Source organism: Callorhinus ursinus, unplaced genomic scaffold (genome assembly GCF_003265705.2).
Source record: "Callorhinus ursinus isolate GAN/ISIS: 27379988/994484 unplaced genomic scaffold, GSC_fseal_2.0 scaffold40, whole genome shotgun sequence".
NCBI classification, from domain to species: Eukaryota; Metazoa; Chordata; class Mammalia; order Carnivora; family Otariidae; genus Callorhinus; species Callorhinus ursinus.
Window position 1 is genome coordinate 6923559 of NW_027397102.1, and position 14421 is coordinate 6937979.

Consider the following 14421-nt stretch of genomic DNA (forward strand, 5'->3'; position numbering starts at 1 on the left):
AAAAGAGAAACTGATGTTTCTTGGGGTGGGGTTCCAATTTATGGTCATCAATGGCTTGAGAAATCCTCCAAGTACCAGAAATCATACATATACATAAAGTTTATATTTCTAGAACCTCCAACTTCCAGGACTTAACCCTGTAATTGATAATCTATTGGTGAGATGATCTCTAGAGAAACCAGCAAATTATGAGTGCTTTTCACCTCCAATAAATCAGCCAAAATGCCAAACTTGTTTCTGTGTGTTTTAAATTAAACAAAGCATAGGCAATGGCTATGTTTTCTTTTCTTTTTTTTTTGATTTTATTTATTTATTTGACAAAGAGATAGAGAGAGAGCACAAGTAGGCAGAACAGCAGGCAGAGGGAGAGGGAGAAGCAGGCTCCCCACCGAGCTGGTAGCCAGACATGGGACTCGATCTCAGGACCCTGGGATCATGACCTGAGCTGAAGGCAGATGCTTAACCAACTGAGCCACCCAGGCAAATGGCTGTGTTTTCTAAGGAGATTTGCTATTGATTATATGTCATAGTTAAATTTAGGCAATTCTATTTGTTACTTCTAAAGTATGCTTGGTGACTTAGAGGATGACAGTGGGAAGCCTAACCAAATTTAGTCATGTGAGGTTTTTCTTGGATCCCTGAATTGAAACATCTTAGTGGTTTGTCTGCTCTTCTGGTCATATTTCATGAAAATCTCATTCCTTTCCTCCAAAAACAGTACAGATTTATTACTCTCATGGCCTAGCTAATATCTGGTGTACTCTAGGTTGTGAGAATATGTCTACCTTTATCAATGAAAGAGAAATAATGGGAAACCGGAACAACAACCTTCTACCAAAAATAACCAACCTCTTACTGGCAAATAGTTGGTTGCTTTGGGCTGTGGAGAAAGCTACTTGGCCTCAGACAGATTTAAATGCTATGTGATATGGAATAAGTCATTTTGCGGTTTCTGCCTCACAGAACAGCATATATTCTAACCTGCATTAAATGGGATCTAATATGTCTTGCCTCTTTACTACTCTTTCCAAATTTCTAGCATTTTGGAAGTTAGATAGCCTGTATGCCCCCAAAAAAGGTTGACCAATGAGTTCATTTTGAATAAATTTACTCTTTTATTTCCTTTGCTGGTTGCATATTGCTAATTTTTCTTGCCTTCTTTTCATTAAGGACTATGATGCCTTCTTTGAAGCCAGAGAGAATAATGCAGTGTATGCCTTTTTAGGCTTGACAGCCCCACCTGGTTCAAAGGTATGATTCTTTTTTTTTCTTCCTGCTTTATAAACCATTTTATTGCTCTGGGTTTTTTAGTCAGTGAGATTTCTACATTCATTAAGTATTCAGGTTAAGGTAGAGGCAGTGTAACATAGCTGAAAGGAAATCCTCCTTCTCTGCATGCACTTAATCCCAGGTAGGGCAGACAGATGTGCATGATCAAATACATAACGTATGTGAGTAGAAGGTAGGTGGAGTGACTTTCCCATCAAGTTACCCAAAGCAGCAAATTTCTCATTGACCCATTCATAAATAAATGGTTACCAATTTTAAAGACTCCATTATTTCAGCTGTCATGCATGGTTTTACATCAACAGAACTCATCTTAATTCGTAGTAATCTTCTTGGCAGCATCTATTGTCTTTGTGTGAAAGCAAATGCTTTAACTAAAAGCATTTGAGTTTCAAAATTGGTCACTAAGTTGCTGGCTAAATTTGGGGCTTTCTCCCTGCCAACAACAAATTAATTTTTCAAGTGGAAGTGTTTCCAGGGGAGACCATATAAAGAAAAGAATAAAAAATTAAATTGCCTATTTAATGAAATATCTCAAAGCTATGGGCATTAAATATATCTTTGCCTTTTGCCATAGATCTTTTCTACACAGGCTGGCTTTATTAGAATGTATGTCCCTGTTCTATCATTTTATCTTTTGTTCTTAGCAACTAATTTTATGTTAAACAGATTCTTTGAACTCCAGCTCCTTCTCCAATTTTGAGAGTCTGTTATTGCTCATGTTTTCAGCAGAGAACATTTACTAGCATTGTTTCTGAGTCACTGTGAAATTCTGTTTCCTTGCTTAAATTTCTTTTCCCATGGATAAAATGTCTTATATTAGGCTTTGTATAATTTGAGTTATAAGATATGTTAGGTAAAATATTTTTTGTTTAATCAAGTTAGGAAAACCCAAGTTAAGTCATTGATTTCAGTGCATATAAGAGGAAGTATGAAAGGAAGGATAATCTATTTTCTGTGACTGATTACTCCCTCTTCTTCAGTTAAATTTAGGAGTTATTCATTCACTTATTCATTCAGCAAGTATTGATTGTCAAGCACTAACTTGACATTAATTGTGGGACAAATACGGAGAATGAAGCATAGTCACTACCTTCAAAGAATTTTTAACCTAGTGAAGGAAAAGTATACAATAATCCTACCTCAAATATGTCTACAAATAATTATAATCCAACACATATTACGGTAAATGCTGTATGTCCTGAATAAAGTGCTGTAGGTGTCCAGAGGAAATAATAATAAATTATTACTAAGGAATTTGGGAAAATTTTCACAGAGGAAATGACATTTGAGCTGTTAGGGATTCAAAATGAAATGACACTAATGTCTTTCACAGAGGTAGCAACAGAAACCACTGCATTGGGATGAGCTTCACATGATGGTATGTTCAGGGAGCAGAATGTAGTGCAGCATGTCTCCAGAATAGGGTATATTAAATAGAGGATGTGAGATTGGCTAGGTAAGTTTGGACTAAATTATGAATGCTGTGTTAGGTACTTTCAACTTTATCTTCTAGGTATCCAAAAGCCACAATAGGAAATGGGGGAAGACAATTATAAGATTATCTCTGCATTTTTAAGATGTGATTTGATCTATGTCTTAAGAAAATTGGCAGTTGTATGGATAATAAAACATTGGAGAAATGAGATATTAGAGATAAGCCAACCCATTAGAGGGTACCTTAAGAGTCCAGAAAAGTAATGGAGAGGGCCTAAAGTGGGACAGCAACCATGGAAAAGAAAAGATGAATTTAGGACATCTAGAAAACTCATGTATGATAACACATAGCAACTTATGAGATGTTTGCAGACGTAAAGACCTGGGAAGAAGTGAAGCTATCTCTAAGGCTTCTAACCTGAGTGACTGTGAAATAAAACAAATGCCACAGAGGAAAAAAAGTGAGTGATTGAAGGGAGGAGTTAGTCTTGGAAAGAAGAAGACATGCAGGTTTTTCTGAGACTGGAGAGAATGAGGAGAGAAGGATAAAAACAGAAATTTTAATATGTGGGGAGGTTAGAGAAGGTCACATTTGAAAATGCCATATCTTTAGTGTAAGGTCATATGCTAGGAGTGATGGGAAATTTAAGATATTAGAACTTTTAGGAAATTGAATGGATTCAGCTGTTGAAAATATGCTAAACAGTAGGTTAAGAATGAGAATGGAAGTATGGGCAAAATAGAAGGTCCAGCTAAAGTTAGAGTTGATGAGTTCATAGTGGAGCCAGTCAGCTTGGTTATAGTGTTGTTTTTTTTTTTCCATCCTTGTTTAAGCCTAGGAGTAGGAGTAAAGTAAAAGAACAATAGATGTTATCAAAAAGAGAGTGGATAGACTGGGATAATAAGAGATCTGGAATTGACAGTGGAGTTGAAGTGTAGATTGGTGATGGGGAGATTTTGTTTTGCTTTGTTTCGTTTATTTTACTTGAGTATAGTTAACACGCAATGTTACATTAGTTTCAGGTATACAATATAGTGATTCAACTTCTCTTTAATTATGCTAAGCTCACAAGTGTAGCTATCATCTGTCACCATGCAACACTATTATAATATCACTGACTATATTTCCTATGCTGTGCCTTTTATTTGGTGATAAGGAGATTTTGAATGTTAGTACTTAATAGGTTTTTTTCCAAGATGAAAAGTGATAAATTTGATAACAGAATGATTTTTCTATTCTTCAGCTAAAATTTCAGAGTTTTATTTTCCCCCTTTAATTTAACAGGACAATAAGCTTTCCAGGAAGAACTGGTAATAGAAAGTATACAAAATAAGAAATGCAACTAGTTAACCCACATTGGAAAAATGCACTGAAAATAAGGACATGTGATAAAATGAGATTCAATTTTCATCTGTGAAATTAGCAAAGATAAAACAAGATAATACTCAATGCTAAGAAGGATGCATTGAAACAGAGGCTCTCACATAGTACTGGTGGTAGTATGAGTTAGTGTTCCCTTTTGAAAACCGGAATGGCAAATAGGTATGAAGGACCTTCACCCAGTAATTTTACATTGGGTATTGTAGTCTAATGAAACAATTCTATGCATGGAAAAAGCTTTATGGATAAAAAAATATATCAAAATATTATTTGCAATCCTAAAACTTTAGAAGCAAGTTAAATGTCTAACAGTATGGTCAACCAAAATAACTCAATACTGAATGAACTTTATGGATAAAAGTATGTTTCAGTGTGTTATATAATCTTGAAACTTTGAAAACAAGTTAAATGTCCATAGGGTCAAAAAAATGGTTTATTCACTGAATGAACTAGTGCTTTCATTAAAAAATGAGTTTTGTAGGGGTGCCTGGGTGGCTCATTCAGTTAAGCATCTGCCTCCAGCTCAGGTCATGATCTCAGGGTCCTGGGATCGAGCCCCACATCAGGCTCCTTGCTCAGCGGAGACCCTTCTTCCCCCTCTCCCTCTGCCTGCAGCTTTCCCTGCTTGTGCACTCGCTCTCTCTCTCTCTCTCTCTCTCTGTCAAATAAATAAAAACATTTTAAAAATTTCAAAAAATAAAAAATGAGTTGGTATAAAGATACATCATAATGAGGTACATAGTTGTTTTTACTGTATAGTTAATATTCTAATTATGTTAGGAGACTGAGCTGAACCATAGCTAAACATGAATATTTTTCTCCTTTCTTCACTTTCCAAATAATTTGCATACATTCTCTTTACATTTAAAAATTATTCAAAACCAGTACAGTGGAGAACTTAATATTTATGACAAATATTTCCATAAAACAAGGAATCCTCCTGTGGAAGACAATTTTTATATTATTTTGTATATTGGATGAATTGAAAATAGGGCATATTTTTATTTACTAATTACTCTCTTTTATTAATTCAAAAGATCATTCCTTAGCACTAGCATTTCTTTATAGTGGAGGTGACAATTTTCAGATATGAAAGAAAATAATGTATTTATACTAAAAAGTAAAAATCTGGTGATGTTCATGTTGAGAGAAAAATCATTAATCTATATTCACTAGTATGTTGAGGGAGTAGAGAATGCTGGTTAGAGAAATGTCCTCATTTGTTTTGGTTGAACCACCCTGCTTTAGGGAGGAGCAATGGAATCTGCATCTGCTGTGAGATTTGAAGCATTCCTATTTCCACTAAGCCTATCCTATTTTACTACATCTCCAACAGAAATTTTATATTAATATCATTTAGCTGTGGTGTTGGTCCTAGTTATTAGGCAAAAAGTGGAGAGGAGAAAAGTAGGAAAGAAGGATGGATGCCTGCAATGAGCCAAGCACTGAGCTAGACACTTCACATACATCTCATTTTATCCTTATACCATCCTTATGAGCTAGGTGTCCTCAATGGCATTTTACAGAGGAGGAAACTGATGCTCAGATATTTTAAGTAATTTTTCCAAGGTTACATAATAATTGAGTAGCAGAGCTGGAATTTGAACCCAGGATTATCTGACTCAAAATCAGTGTATTTATAGAATGATGTTTATATTAGGAATAGAGGGGAAGGATACCTCATATGCCTGTTTCCAAATCTCTCTGGTTGGTTAGATAATCCATGAACTATAAATATTGGCTTCTTACATCTGTGTAGTGACAAATATTTTAGCACAATTTACATATTTGATGGATAAAATGTAATTAGAAAAGTAAATAATTTACTTTAAATATGATGTATTATAAAGATAAATCATAAAGAATTTTGAATTGCCTTTTTGTTTTGGATGTCTGTGCTAAAAATTTCTTCCATTAAAAGGGATAACTGAGAACTAAAGGGTTTATGACTAATTACAGCAAAGATTGATAGGATGTGACTTTAGGGAATTAGGCTGTTTCCAAAATACTAGTTACTCAGAGGCATTAGATGTGCATAAGAGAAAGGACTTCACATTAGGGCATATTCACATTTTTATATAACTACTTCCCCAACTATATGTGCTAGGCCTTTGAGGGGTCTTAGTGTAAAATTCATTCTCTGTGTGAGGAAATTCTTGGACTCTTGTTTCATAAAATGAAAGAAAATGTCTAATGTGGGTCTAAGATATATTCATTTTGACAGCCAAACACTAAGTTTGAAATTTTAAAAGAGCTTAGGGTCTATTTTTTTTTTCTTTTCTGAAGGTTTTTAGAGGGTAAGTCAATAGTATTTTACATCTGTTTTGTTAAAAATGTATTAAAAATGAATTTCAGTGTCCTCTCTGGTGTCCTTCTTTCTTTCATTTCTACCTTTTTTGTTTTGTAAAAATCTAGCATCATTTTTTTTTGCTTTTTCCCCGTTTTCTGGGCATAGTATCAGAGACTCTTTGGAGTATTCAACTGTTCCCACACCTCCTGAGACTCTCAAGTATTCACTTATGGCTCGTGTTTAGAATGATATTGTCTAGTATACATGATTTCTACAATCTAATGCTAAAACTTCTTTCACCAAAGTGACTCTTACCACCCATCTTTAGTTCCACAAACTTTCTTTGAAGTGTATTTTGTGTCAAGTACTATGTTTGGTAGGTGCCAGAGCACATCAATAGGTCAGAGTTCCTATGCTAGAGATACTCATTGCCTGGAGAAGAACACCTTGATCTGTTTTTCTGCCTACTGTTGTAAAATTTAAAAGCAATGATATTTTAACAAATAGTACATTTTCCAAGTAATTTCAAGTTTAATTGAACAAAACAATTAACTTTAGGTGACAATGTTTTTGAACACTCATTTTTGGTGAAAAATCACACAGAAAGGAAATCATTTACTTTTAAATAAAATATGAAATATACTTGTAAATCACTTGCTTTTATGGAATTTTTTCAAACAATTAGTAATGATTAGCCAGGCTTCTATTATATCTGCTTCTAAACAGAAGTTTCTACTTTATAGTTTTTTTCTTTTTTTAAGATTTTATTTATTTATTTGAGAGAGAGTAAGAGCTGGGGGGGGCATACACACAGAGGGAGAGGGAGAGAGAGAAACAGACTCCCCACTTAATAGGGAACATGATATGGGGCTCAATCACAGGACCCTGAGACCATTACCCAAACCTAAGGCAGACCTTAACTGACTGAGCTACCCAGGCACACTTTATAGTTTTTCTATTAAGAATTTTTAAGCAGTCTTCTCTGGGAGCCATTTATTTTTTTGCTTTAGAATATTCTCTTTTTTTTAACCAAAGTTTATTGTGCACACACCAAAAAGACAGTTTGCTAACTGGGAGCATTCAAACTGAAGCATAGAACGAGGCTCAGTGGTCTATACTTACAAAGAAGCTTCTATTGTGAGAAAGCACTGACTGTTTATTTTACACAGGGATTGGTTATAATATCAGAATTTTTTTTCCTTAAATCATTTTTTATTTTATTACAGATTTTCTTTTTTTATTTTTTATTATGTTATGTTAATCACCATACATTACATCATTAGTTTTTGATGCAGTGTTCCATGATTCATAATTTGTGTACTACACCCAGCGCTCCATGCAGAATGTGCCCTATTTAATACCCATCACCAGGCTAATCCATCTTCGCACTCCCCTCCCCTCTAGAACCCTCAGTTTGTTTTTCAGAGTCCATCGACTCTCCTGGTTCATCTCTCCCTCTGATTTCCCTCCCTTCATTCTTCCCCTCCTGCTATCTTCTTCTTCTTCTCTCTTTTTTTTAACATACAATGTATTATTTGTTTCAGAGGTACAGATCTGTGATCTGTAGTCTTGTGCAAGATCAACAGTCTCGCACAATTCACAGCGCTCATCATAGCACATACCCTTCCCAATGTCTATCACCCAGCCGCCCCATCCCTCCCACCCCCCACCACTCAAGTAAACCTCAGTTTGTTTCCTGAAATTAAGAATTCCTCTTATCAGTGAGGTCATATGATACATGTCTTTCTCTGATAGACTTATTTCGCTCAGCATAACACTCTCCAGTTCCATCCACGTCATTGCAAATGGTAAGATTTCATTCCTTTTGATGGCTGCATAATATTCCATTGTATATATATATACCACATCTTCTTTATCCATTCATCTGTCGATGGACATCTTGGCTCTTTTCACAGTTTTGCTATTGTGGACATTGCTGCTATAAACATCGGGGTGCATGTATCCTTTCGGATCCCTACATTTGTATCTTTGGGGTAAATACCAAGTATGCTGGATCATATGGTAGCTCTATTTTCAACTTTATGAAGAACGTCCATACTGTTTTCCAGAGTGGCTGCACCACCTTGCATTCCCACCAATACTGTAGGAGGGTTCCCCTTTCTCCGCATCCCCGCCAACATCTGTTGTTTCCTGACTTGTTAATTTTAGCCATTCTGAATGGTGTGAGGTGATATCTCCTTGAGGTTTTGATTTGGATTTCCCTGAGGCCGAGTGATGTTGAGCACTTTTTCATATATCTGTTGGCCATTTGGATGTCTTCTTTGGAAAAATGTCTGTTCATGTCTTCTGCCCATTTCTTGATTGGATCATTTGTTCTTTGGGTGTTGAGTTTAAGAAGTTCTTTATAGATTTCGGATACTAGCCCTTATTCTGATATGTCATTTGCAAATATCTTCTCCCATTCTTTCGGTTGTCTTTTGGTTTTGTTAACTGTTTCCTTTGCTGTGCAAAAGCTTATTATCTTGATGAGGTCCCAATAGTTCATTTTTGCCCTTGCTTCCCTTGCCTTTGGTGATGTTTCTAGGAAGAAGTTGCTGCAGCTGAGGTCAAAGAGGTTGCTGCCTGTGTTCTCCTTTAGGATTTTCATGGACTCCTGTCTCACATTTAGGACTTTCAACCATGTTGAGTCTATATTTGTGTGTGGTGTAAGGAACTGGTCCAGTTTCATTCTTCTGCATGTGGCTGTCCAATTTTCCCAACAACATTTGTTGAAGAGACTGCCTTTTTCCAGTGGGCATTCTTTCCTGCTTTGTCAAAGATTAGTTGACCAGAGAGTTGAGGGTCCATTTCTGGGCTCTCTATTCTGTTCCATTGATCTATGTGTCTGTTTTTATGCCAGTACCATACTGTCTTAATGATGACAGCTTTGTAATAGATTTGAAGTCTGGAATTGTGATGCTGCCAGCTTTGCTTTTCTTTTTCAACATTCCTCTGGCTATTTGGGGTCTTTTCTGGTTCCATACAAATTTTAGGATTATTTGTTCCATTTCTTTGAAGAAAGTGGATGGGATTTGCATGCGGATTGCATTGAATGTGTAGATTGCTCTAGGTAGCATTGGCATCTTCACAGTATTTGTTCTTCCAATCCATTAGCATGGAACGTTTTTGCATTTCTTTGTGTCTTCCTCAATTTCTTTCATGAGTATTTTATAGTTTTCTGAGTACAGATCCTTTGCCTCTTTGGATAGATTTATTCCTAGGTATCTTATGGTTTTGGGTGTAATTGTAAATGGGATCGACTCCTTAATTTCTCTTTCTTCTGTCTTGTTGGTGTATAGGAATGCCACGGATTTCTGTGCATTGATTTTATATCCTGCCACTTTACTGAATTCCTGTATGAGTTCTAGCAGTTTTGGGGTAGAGTCTTTTGGGTTTTCCACTTAAAGTATCATATCATATGCAAAGAGTGAGAGTTTGACTTCTTTCCTAATTCAGATGCCTTTAATTTCTTTTTGTTGTCTGATTGCTGTGGCTAGGACTTCTAATAATATGTTGAATGGCAGTGGTGATAGTGGTAATCCCTCCCGTGTTCCTGACCTTAGGGGGAAAGCTCTCCGTTTTTCCCCATTGAGAATGATATTCGCTGTGGGTTTTTGAGAATGATATTCGCTGTGGGTTTTTCATAGATGGCTTTTATGATATTGAAGTATATACCCTCTATCCCTATTCTCTGAAGAGTTTTGATCAAGAAAGGATGCTGTACTTTGTCAAATGTTTTTCTGCATCTATTGAGAGGATCATATGGTTCTTGTTCTTTCTTTTATTAATGTATTGTGTTACATTGATTGATTTGCGGATGTTGAACCAAACTTGCAGCCCAGGGATAAATCCCACTTGGTCGTGGTGAATAATTCTTTTAAGGTACTGTTGGATCCTATTGGCTAGTATTTTGGTGAGAATTTTTGCATCAATGTTCATCAAGGATATTGGTCTGTAATTCTTTTTGATGGGGTCTTTGGTTTGGGGATCAAGGTAATGGTGGCCTCACAAAACGAGTTTGGAAGTTTTCCTTCCATTTCTATTTTATGGAACAGTTTCAGAAGAATAGGTATTAATTCTTTAAATGTTTGGTAGAATTCCCCTGAGAAGCCATCTGGCCCTGCGCTTTTGTTTGTTGGGAGATTTTTGATGACTGCTTCAATTTCCTTACTGGTTATAGGTCTGTTCAGGTTTTCTATTTCTTCCTGGATCAGTTTTGTTAGTTGATACATCTCTTGGAATGCATCCATTTCTTCCAAATTATCTAATTTGGTCGCATATATTTGCTCATATGTTCTTATAATTGTTTACATTTCTTTGGTGTTGGTTTTGATCTCTACCTTTTCATTCATGATTTTATTTATTTGGGTCATTTCTCTTTTCTTTTTGATAAGTCTGGCCAGGAGTTTATCAGTCTTGTTAATTCTTTCAAAGAACCAGCTCCTAGTTTCATTGATCTCTTCTACTGTTCTTTTCGTTTCTATTTCATTGATTTCTGCTCTGATCTTTATTATTTCTCTTCTCCTGCTGGGTTTAGGCTTTATTTGCTCCTCTTTCTCCAGCTCCTTTAGGTGTAGGCTTAAGTTGTGTATTTGAGACCTTTCTTGTTTCTTGAGAAAGGCTTGTATTGCCATATACTTTCCTCTTAGGACTGCGCTTGCTGTATCCCAAAGATTTTGAACTGTTGTGTTTTCATTTTCATTGGTTTCCATGATTTTTTAAAATTCTTCTTTAATTTCCTGGTTGACCCATTCATCCCTTAGTAGGATGCTCTTTAGCCTCCATGTATTTGAGTTCTTTCCAACTTTCCTCTTGGGATTGAATTCTAGTTTCAAAGCATTGTGGTCTGAAAATATGCAGGGAATGATCCCAAACTTTTGGTACCAGTTGAGACCTGATTTGTGACTTAGGATGTGATCTATTCTGGAGAATGTTCCATGGGCACTAGAGAAGAATGTGTATTCTGTTGCTTTGGGATGGAATGTTCTGAATATATCTGTGAAGTCCATTTTGTCCAGTGTTTCATTTAAAGTCTTTATTTCCTTGTTGATCTTTTGCTTAGATGATCTGCCTATTTCAGAGAGGGGGTTGTTAAAGTCCCCCACTATTATTGTATCGTTGTCAATGTCTTTTTTTTGCTTTCATTATTTATTGCCTTATATAATTGGCTGCTCCCATGTTAGGGGCATAGATATTTACAATTGTTAGATCTTCTTGTTGGATAGACCCTTTAAGTAAGATATAGTCTCCTTCCTCATCTCTTATTACAGTCTTTGGTTTAAAATCTAATTTGTCTGATATAAGGATTGCCACCCCAGCTTTCTTTTGGTGACCATTAGCATGGTAAATGGTTTTCCACCCCTTCACTTTCAATCTTGGGGTGTCTTTGGGTCTAAAATGAGTCTCTTGCAGACAGCATATTGATGGGTCTTGTTTTTTTATCCAGTCTGATAGCCTGTGTCTTTTGATTGGGGCATTTAGCCCACTTACATTCAGGGTAACTATTGAACAGTATGCATTTAGTGCCATTGTATTGCCTGTAAGGTGACTCTTACTGTATATTGTCTGTGTTCCTTTCTGGTTTATGTTGCTTTTAGGCTCTCTCTTTTCTTAGAGGATCCCTTTCAATATTTCTTGTAGGGCTGGTTTCGTGTTTGCAAATTCCTTATTTTTTGTTTGTCCTGGAAGCTTTTTATCTCTCCTTCTATTTTCAGTGACAGCCTAGGTAGATATAGTATTCTTGGCTGCATATTTTTCTCATTTAGTGCTCTGAATATATCATTTCAGTCCTTTCTGGACTGCCAGGTCTTTGAATATTCTTTTTTTTAAAGATTTATTTATTTATGTTAAGGAGAGAGAGAGAACACATGAGTGGGGGGAGGGGCAGAGGAAGAGGGAGTGAGAAGGAGAGAAGCTGACTCTCCCCTGAGCACAGATCCAGCCACAGGGTTTACTAGATCCCAGGACCCTGAGATTATGACTTGAGTGGAAGCCAGGAGTCAGATGCTCAACAGACTGAGCCACCCAGGCACCCTTGCTTTTGAATATTCTTAATAATTTGAGATAATATAGTTTATCCAAAATGTACATAGATGTCCAGTTCATGATATTTAAATATATCTGTTTTGTTTGTTTTTCATTTCAGGAAGCAGAAGCTCAGGCAAAGCAGCAAGCATGAACCTTAAGCATTCTGCCTTAAGCATCCTGAAAAAGGAGTCTCTATTGCTTTTAAAATTATCTTGGTTTCAAGAGAAATCAGCTTAATGTTGAAATAATAGATTAGTTGGTTTTTCACATGCAAACAATCAAAATGAATACATAATTAAAGTATGAATATTACAATGAAGAGAATGGGAGGTGCACATAAAATTTTTAGATGTCATGGAATAGTATTTTTATCTTCCAAGGCATTTTATGTACTTCAGTGATTTTAGAAAGCAAAGATCTGTCCCTTTTTTGGTATTTTTATTGCAACTTAAGTATATCTGTAGCTTTATGTTGAAGAATTTAAAACACAGAGTGAAAGAATCTGTCTCTTGTTCCCAAATTGCCTCATTAATTTTAATTAACAAAAATATGTACCCTTTCGATGTGATGTTATTGTGATTAAAAAGTAGCTGCAGGTAAAGTTTATGATATGTTAGACACTGTAATTTCTTATGGTAATTATAACATTCCCATTATTTTGTAATTGAAACTTCTATGTAGTAAACCACAGGTTTTCTAGGCTTCTAAATGTAGCCTTTCATTGTACATTTCAGTGATCAGAACAGATGACCTCCTACAAAAAGTAGATGCATTCAGTTGACAAGTTCCTTGCTTAACTATACAGCTATGATGCAATCATGTTTCTAAGTTGCTTGCCCCAGTGAAACATGCATATATATGTTATGAATGTGGATAACATGTAAATTTAAAATGGCATCCTTTTGCAAAGAGCTCAGACTTTTGACTAACTGCTATAAGATAGGTCAGCACTCAGTGCCCAAGACTGGTTTTTGTAGGGTCTTTGCTAAAAAAATCTTAGCAGTTCCCTCTTTTAATACAACTTGTGATCATGAATGTCACTACCTCTTAGATATTTGATATGTTCGTTTCAGTTTAGGCATATATTGTGTGACTTCATTAATCTAAGCAGAGAGGATCTTTTCTATGCTTCTATTCCAGTGGCTAGCACAAGTATCAGATAAAAGGGTCCATTTTTAAAGTTTTAATTTTGAAAACTTCTAAGAAAACAAGAAACATTATGGCCTAAATTCCTTAACCAGAAGATATACATATTGTACTTTAATGCCACACTAAAACTTAAAAAAAGTTTTAATTTAAATTACTTTATCATATCATTTGATATATGCAAGTCTGTGCTCTTTGCCAAAATCAACATATAATGAAGACATGGCTTTGTTTACTGAAAGTCAAACTTGATGCAATGCTTTAAAATAAATTCAGTCCTTTTAGAAACATAATTTATGAGTTCCTAGAGTTTCTAAATAGTATAATGTAATTTTAGATGAGTAATACATGTTTTAGAAGGTGTGAAAGGAGAAAAGAAAAAATAACAGAAAGAAAATAATTTGAATGCAATTTCTAAATTTCCGTTTTAGGATTCTAAATTTTGTTACACACATTAGAATAACACAAAGACCTATTCCGTTGTTTTGTCTACAAAAATAGCCCGTGGAAAACTCTAGAGAAAACAGGATGCTTTGTAATAGATTCTGGAAAATGCTAAAAAAAATTGGTCAATATCTTTTCCTGAGCTTTATTAAATGCTGATGATGCTACTTGCAAAATTCTATGTGGACATTTTTTATACTTACTCATTCAAAAATTATATTTCAATTCATTTAAATTGTGAGAAAAGTAATAGTACTAAATTGCAATGTTCTTAAATGATAATAACAAATAATAAGTGGCAAATCACTATTGCTTTTGTTGGCTCACTGTCCTAACATTAATCATGGTGAATTAATTTGATATTATAAATGGGAGTGTAAGACATAATACTGCCAACATGAAAAGTGAA

The 14421-nt window shown here is 35.3% G+C and overlaps 1 protein-coding gene across 1 annotated transcript in view; it reads left to right on the plus strand.

Moving 5' to 3' along the window:
- Nucleotides 1-14188, plus strand: part of SH3BGRL (SH3 domain binding glutamate rich protein like) — an 87467-nt gene extending 73279 nt beyond the window's left edge. The window contains exons 3-4 of the mRNA XM_025880049.2: nucleotides 1171-1251; nucleotides 12541-14188. Coding sequence (XP_025735834.1) covers nucleotides 1171-1251; nucleotides 12541-12573 — 114 coding nt within the window. The 3' untranslated portion in view covers nucleotides 12574-14188. The remainder of the gene's footprint in view (nucleotides 1-1170; nucleotides 1252-12540) is intronic.
- Nucleotides 14189-14421: the final 233 nt, after the last annotated feature.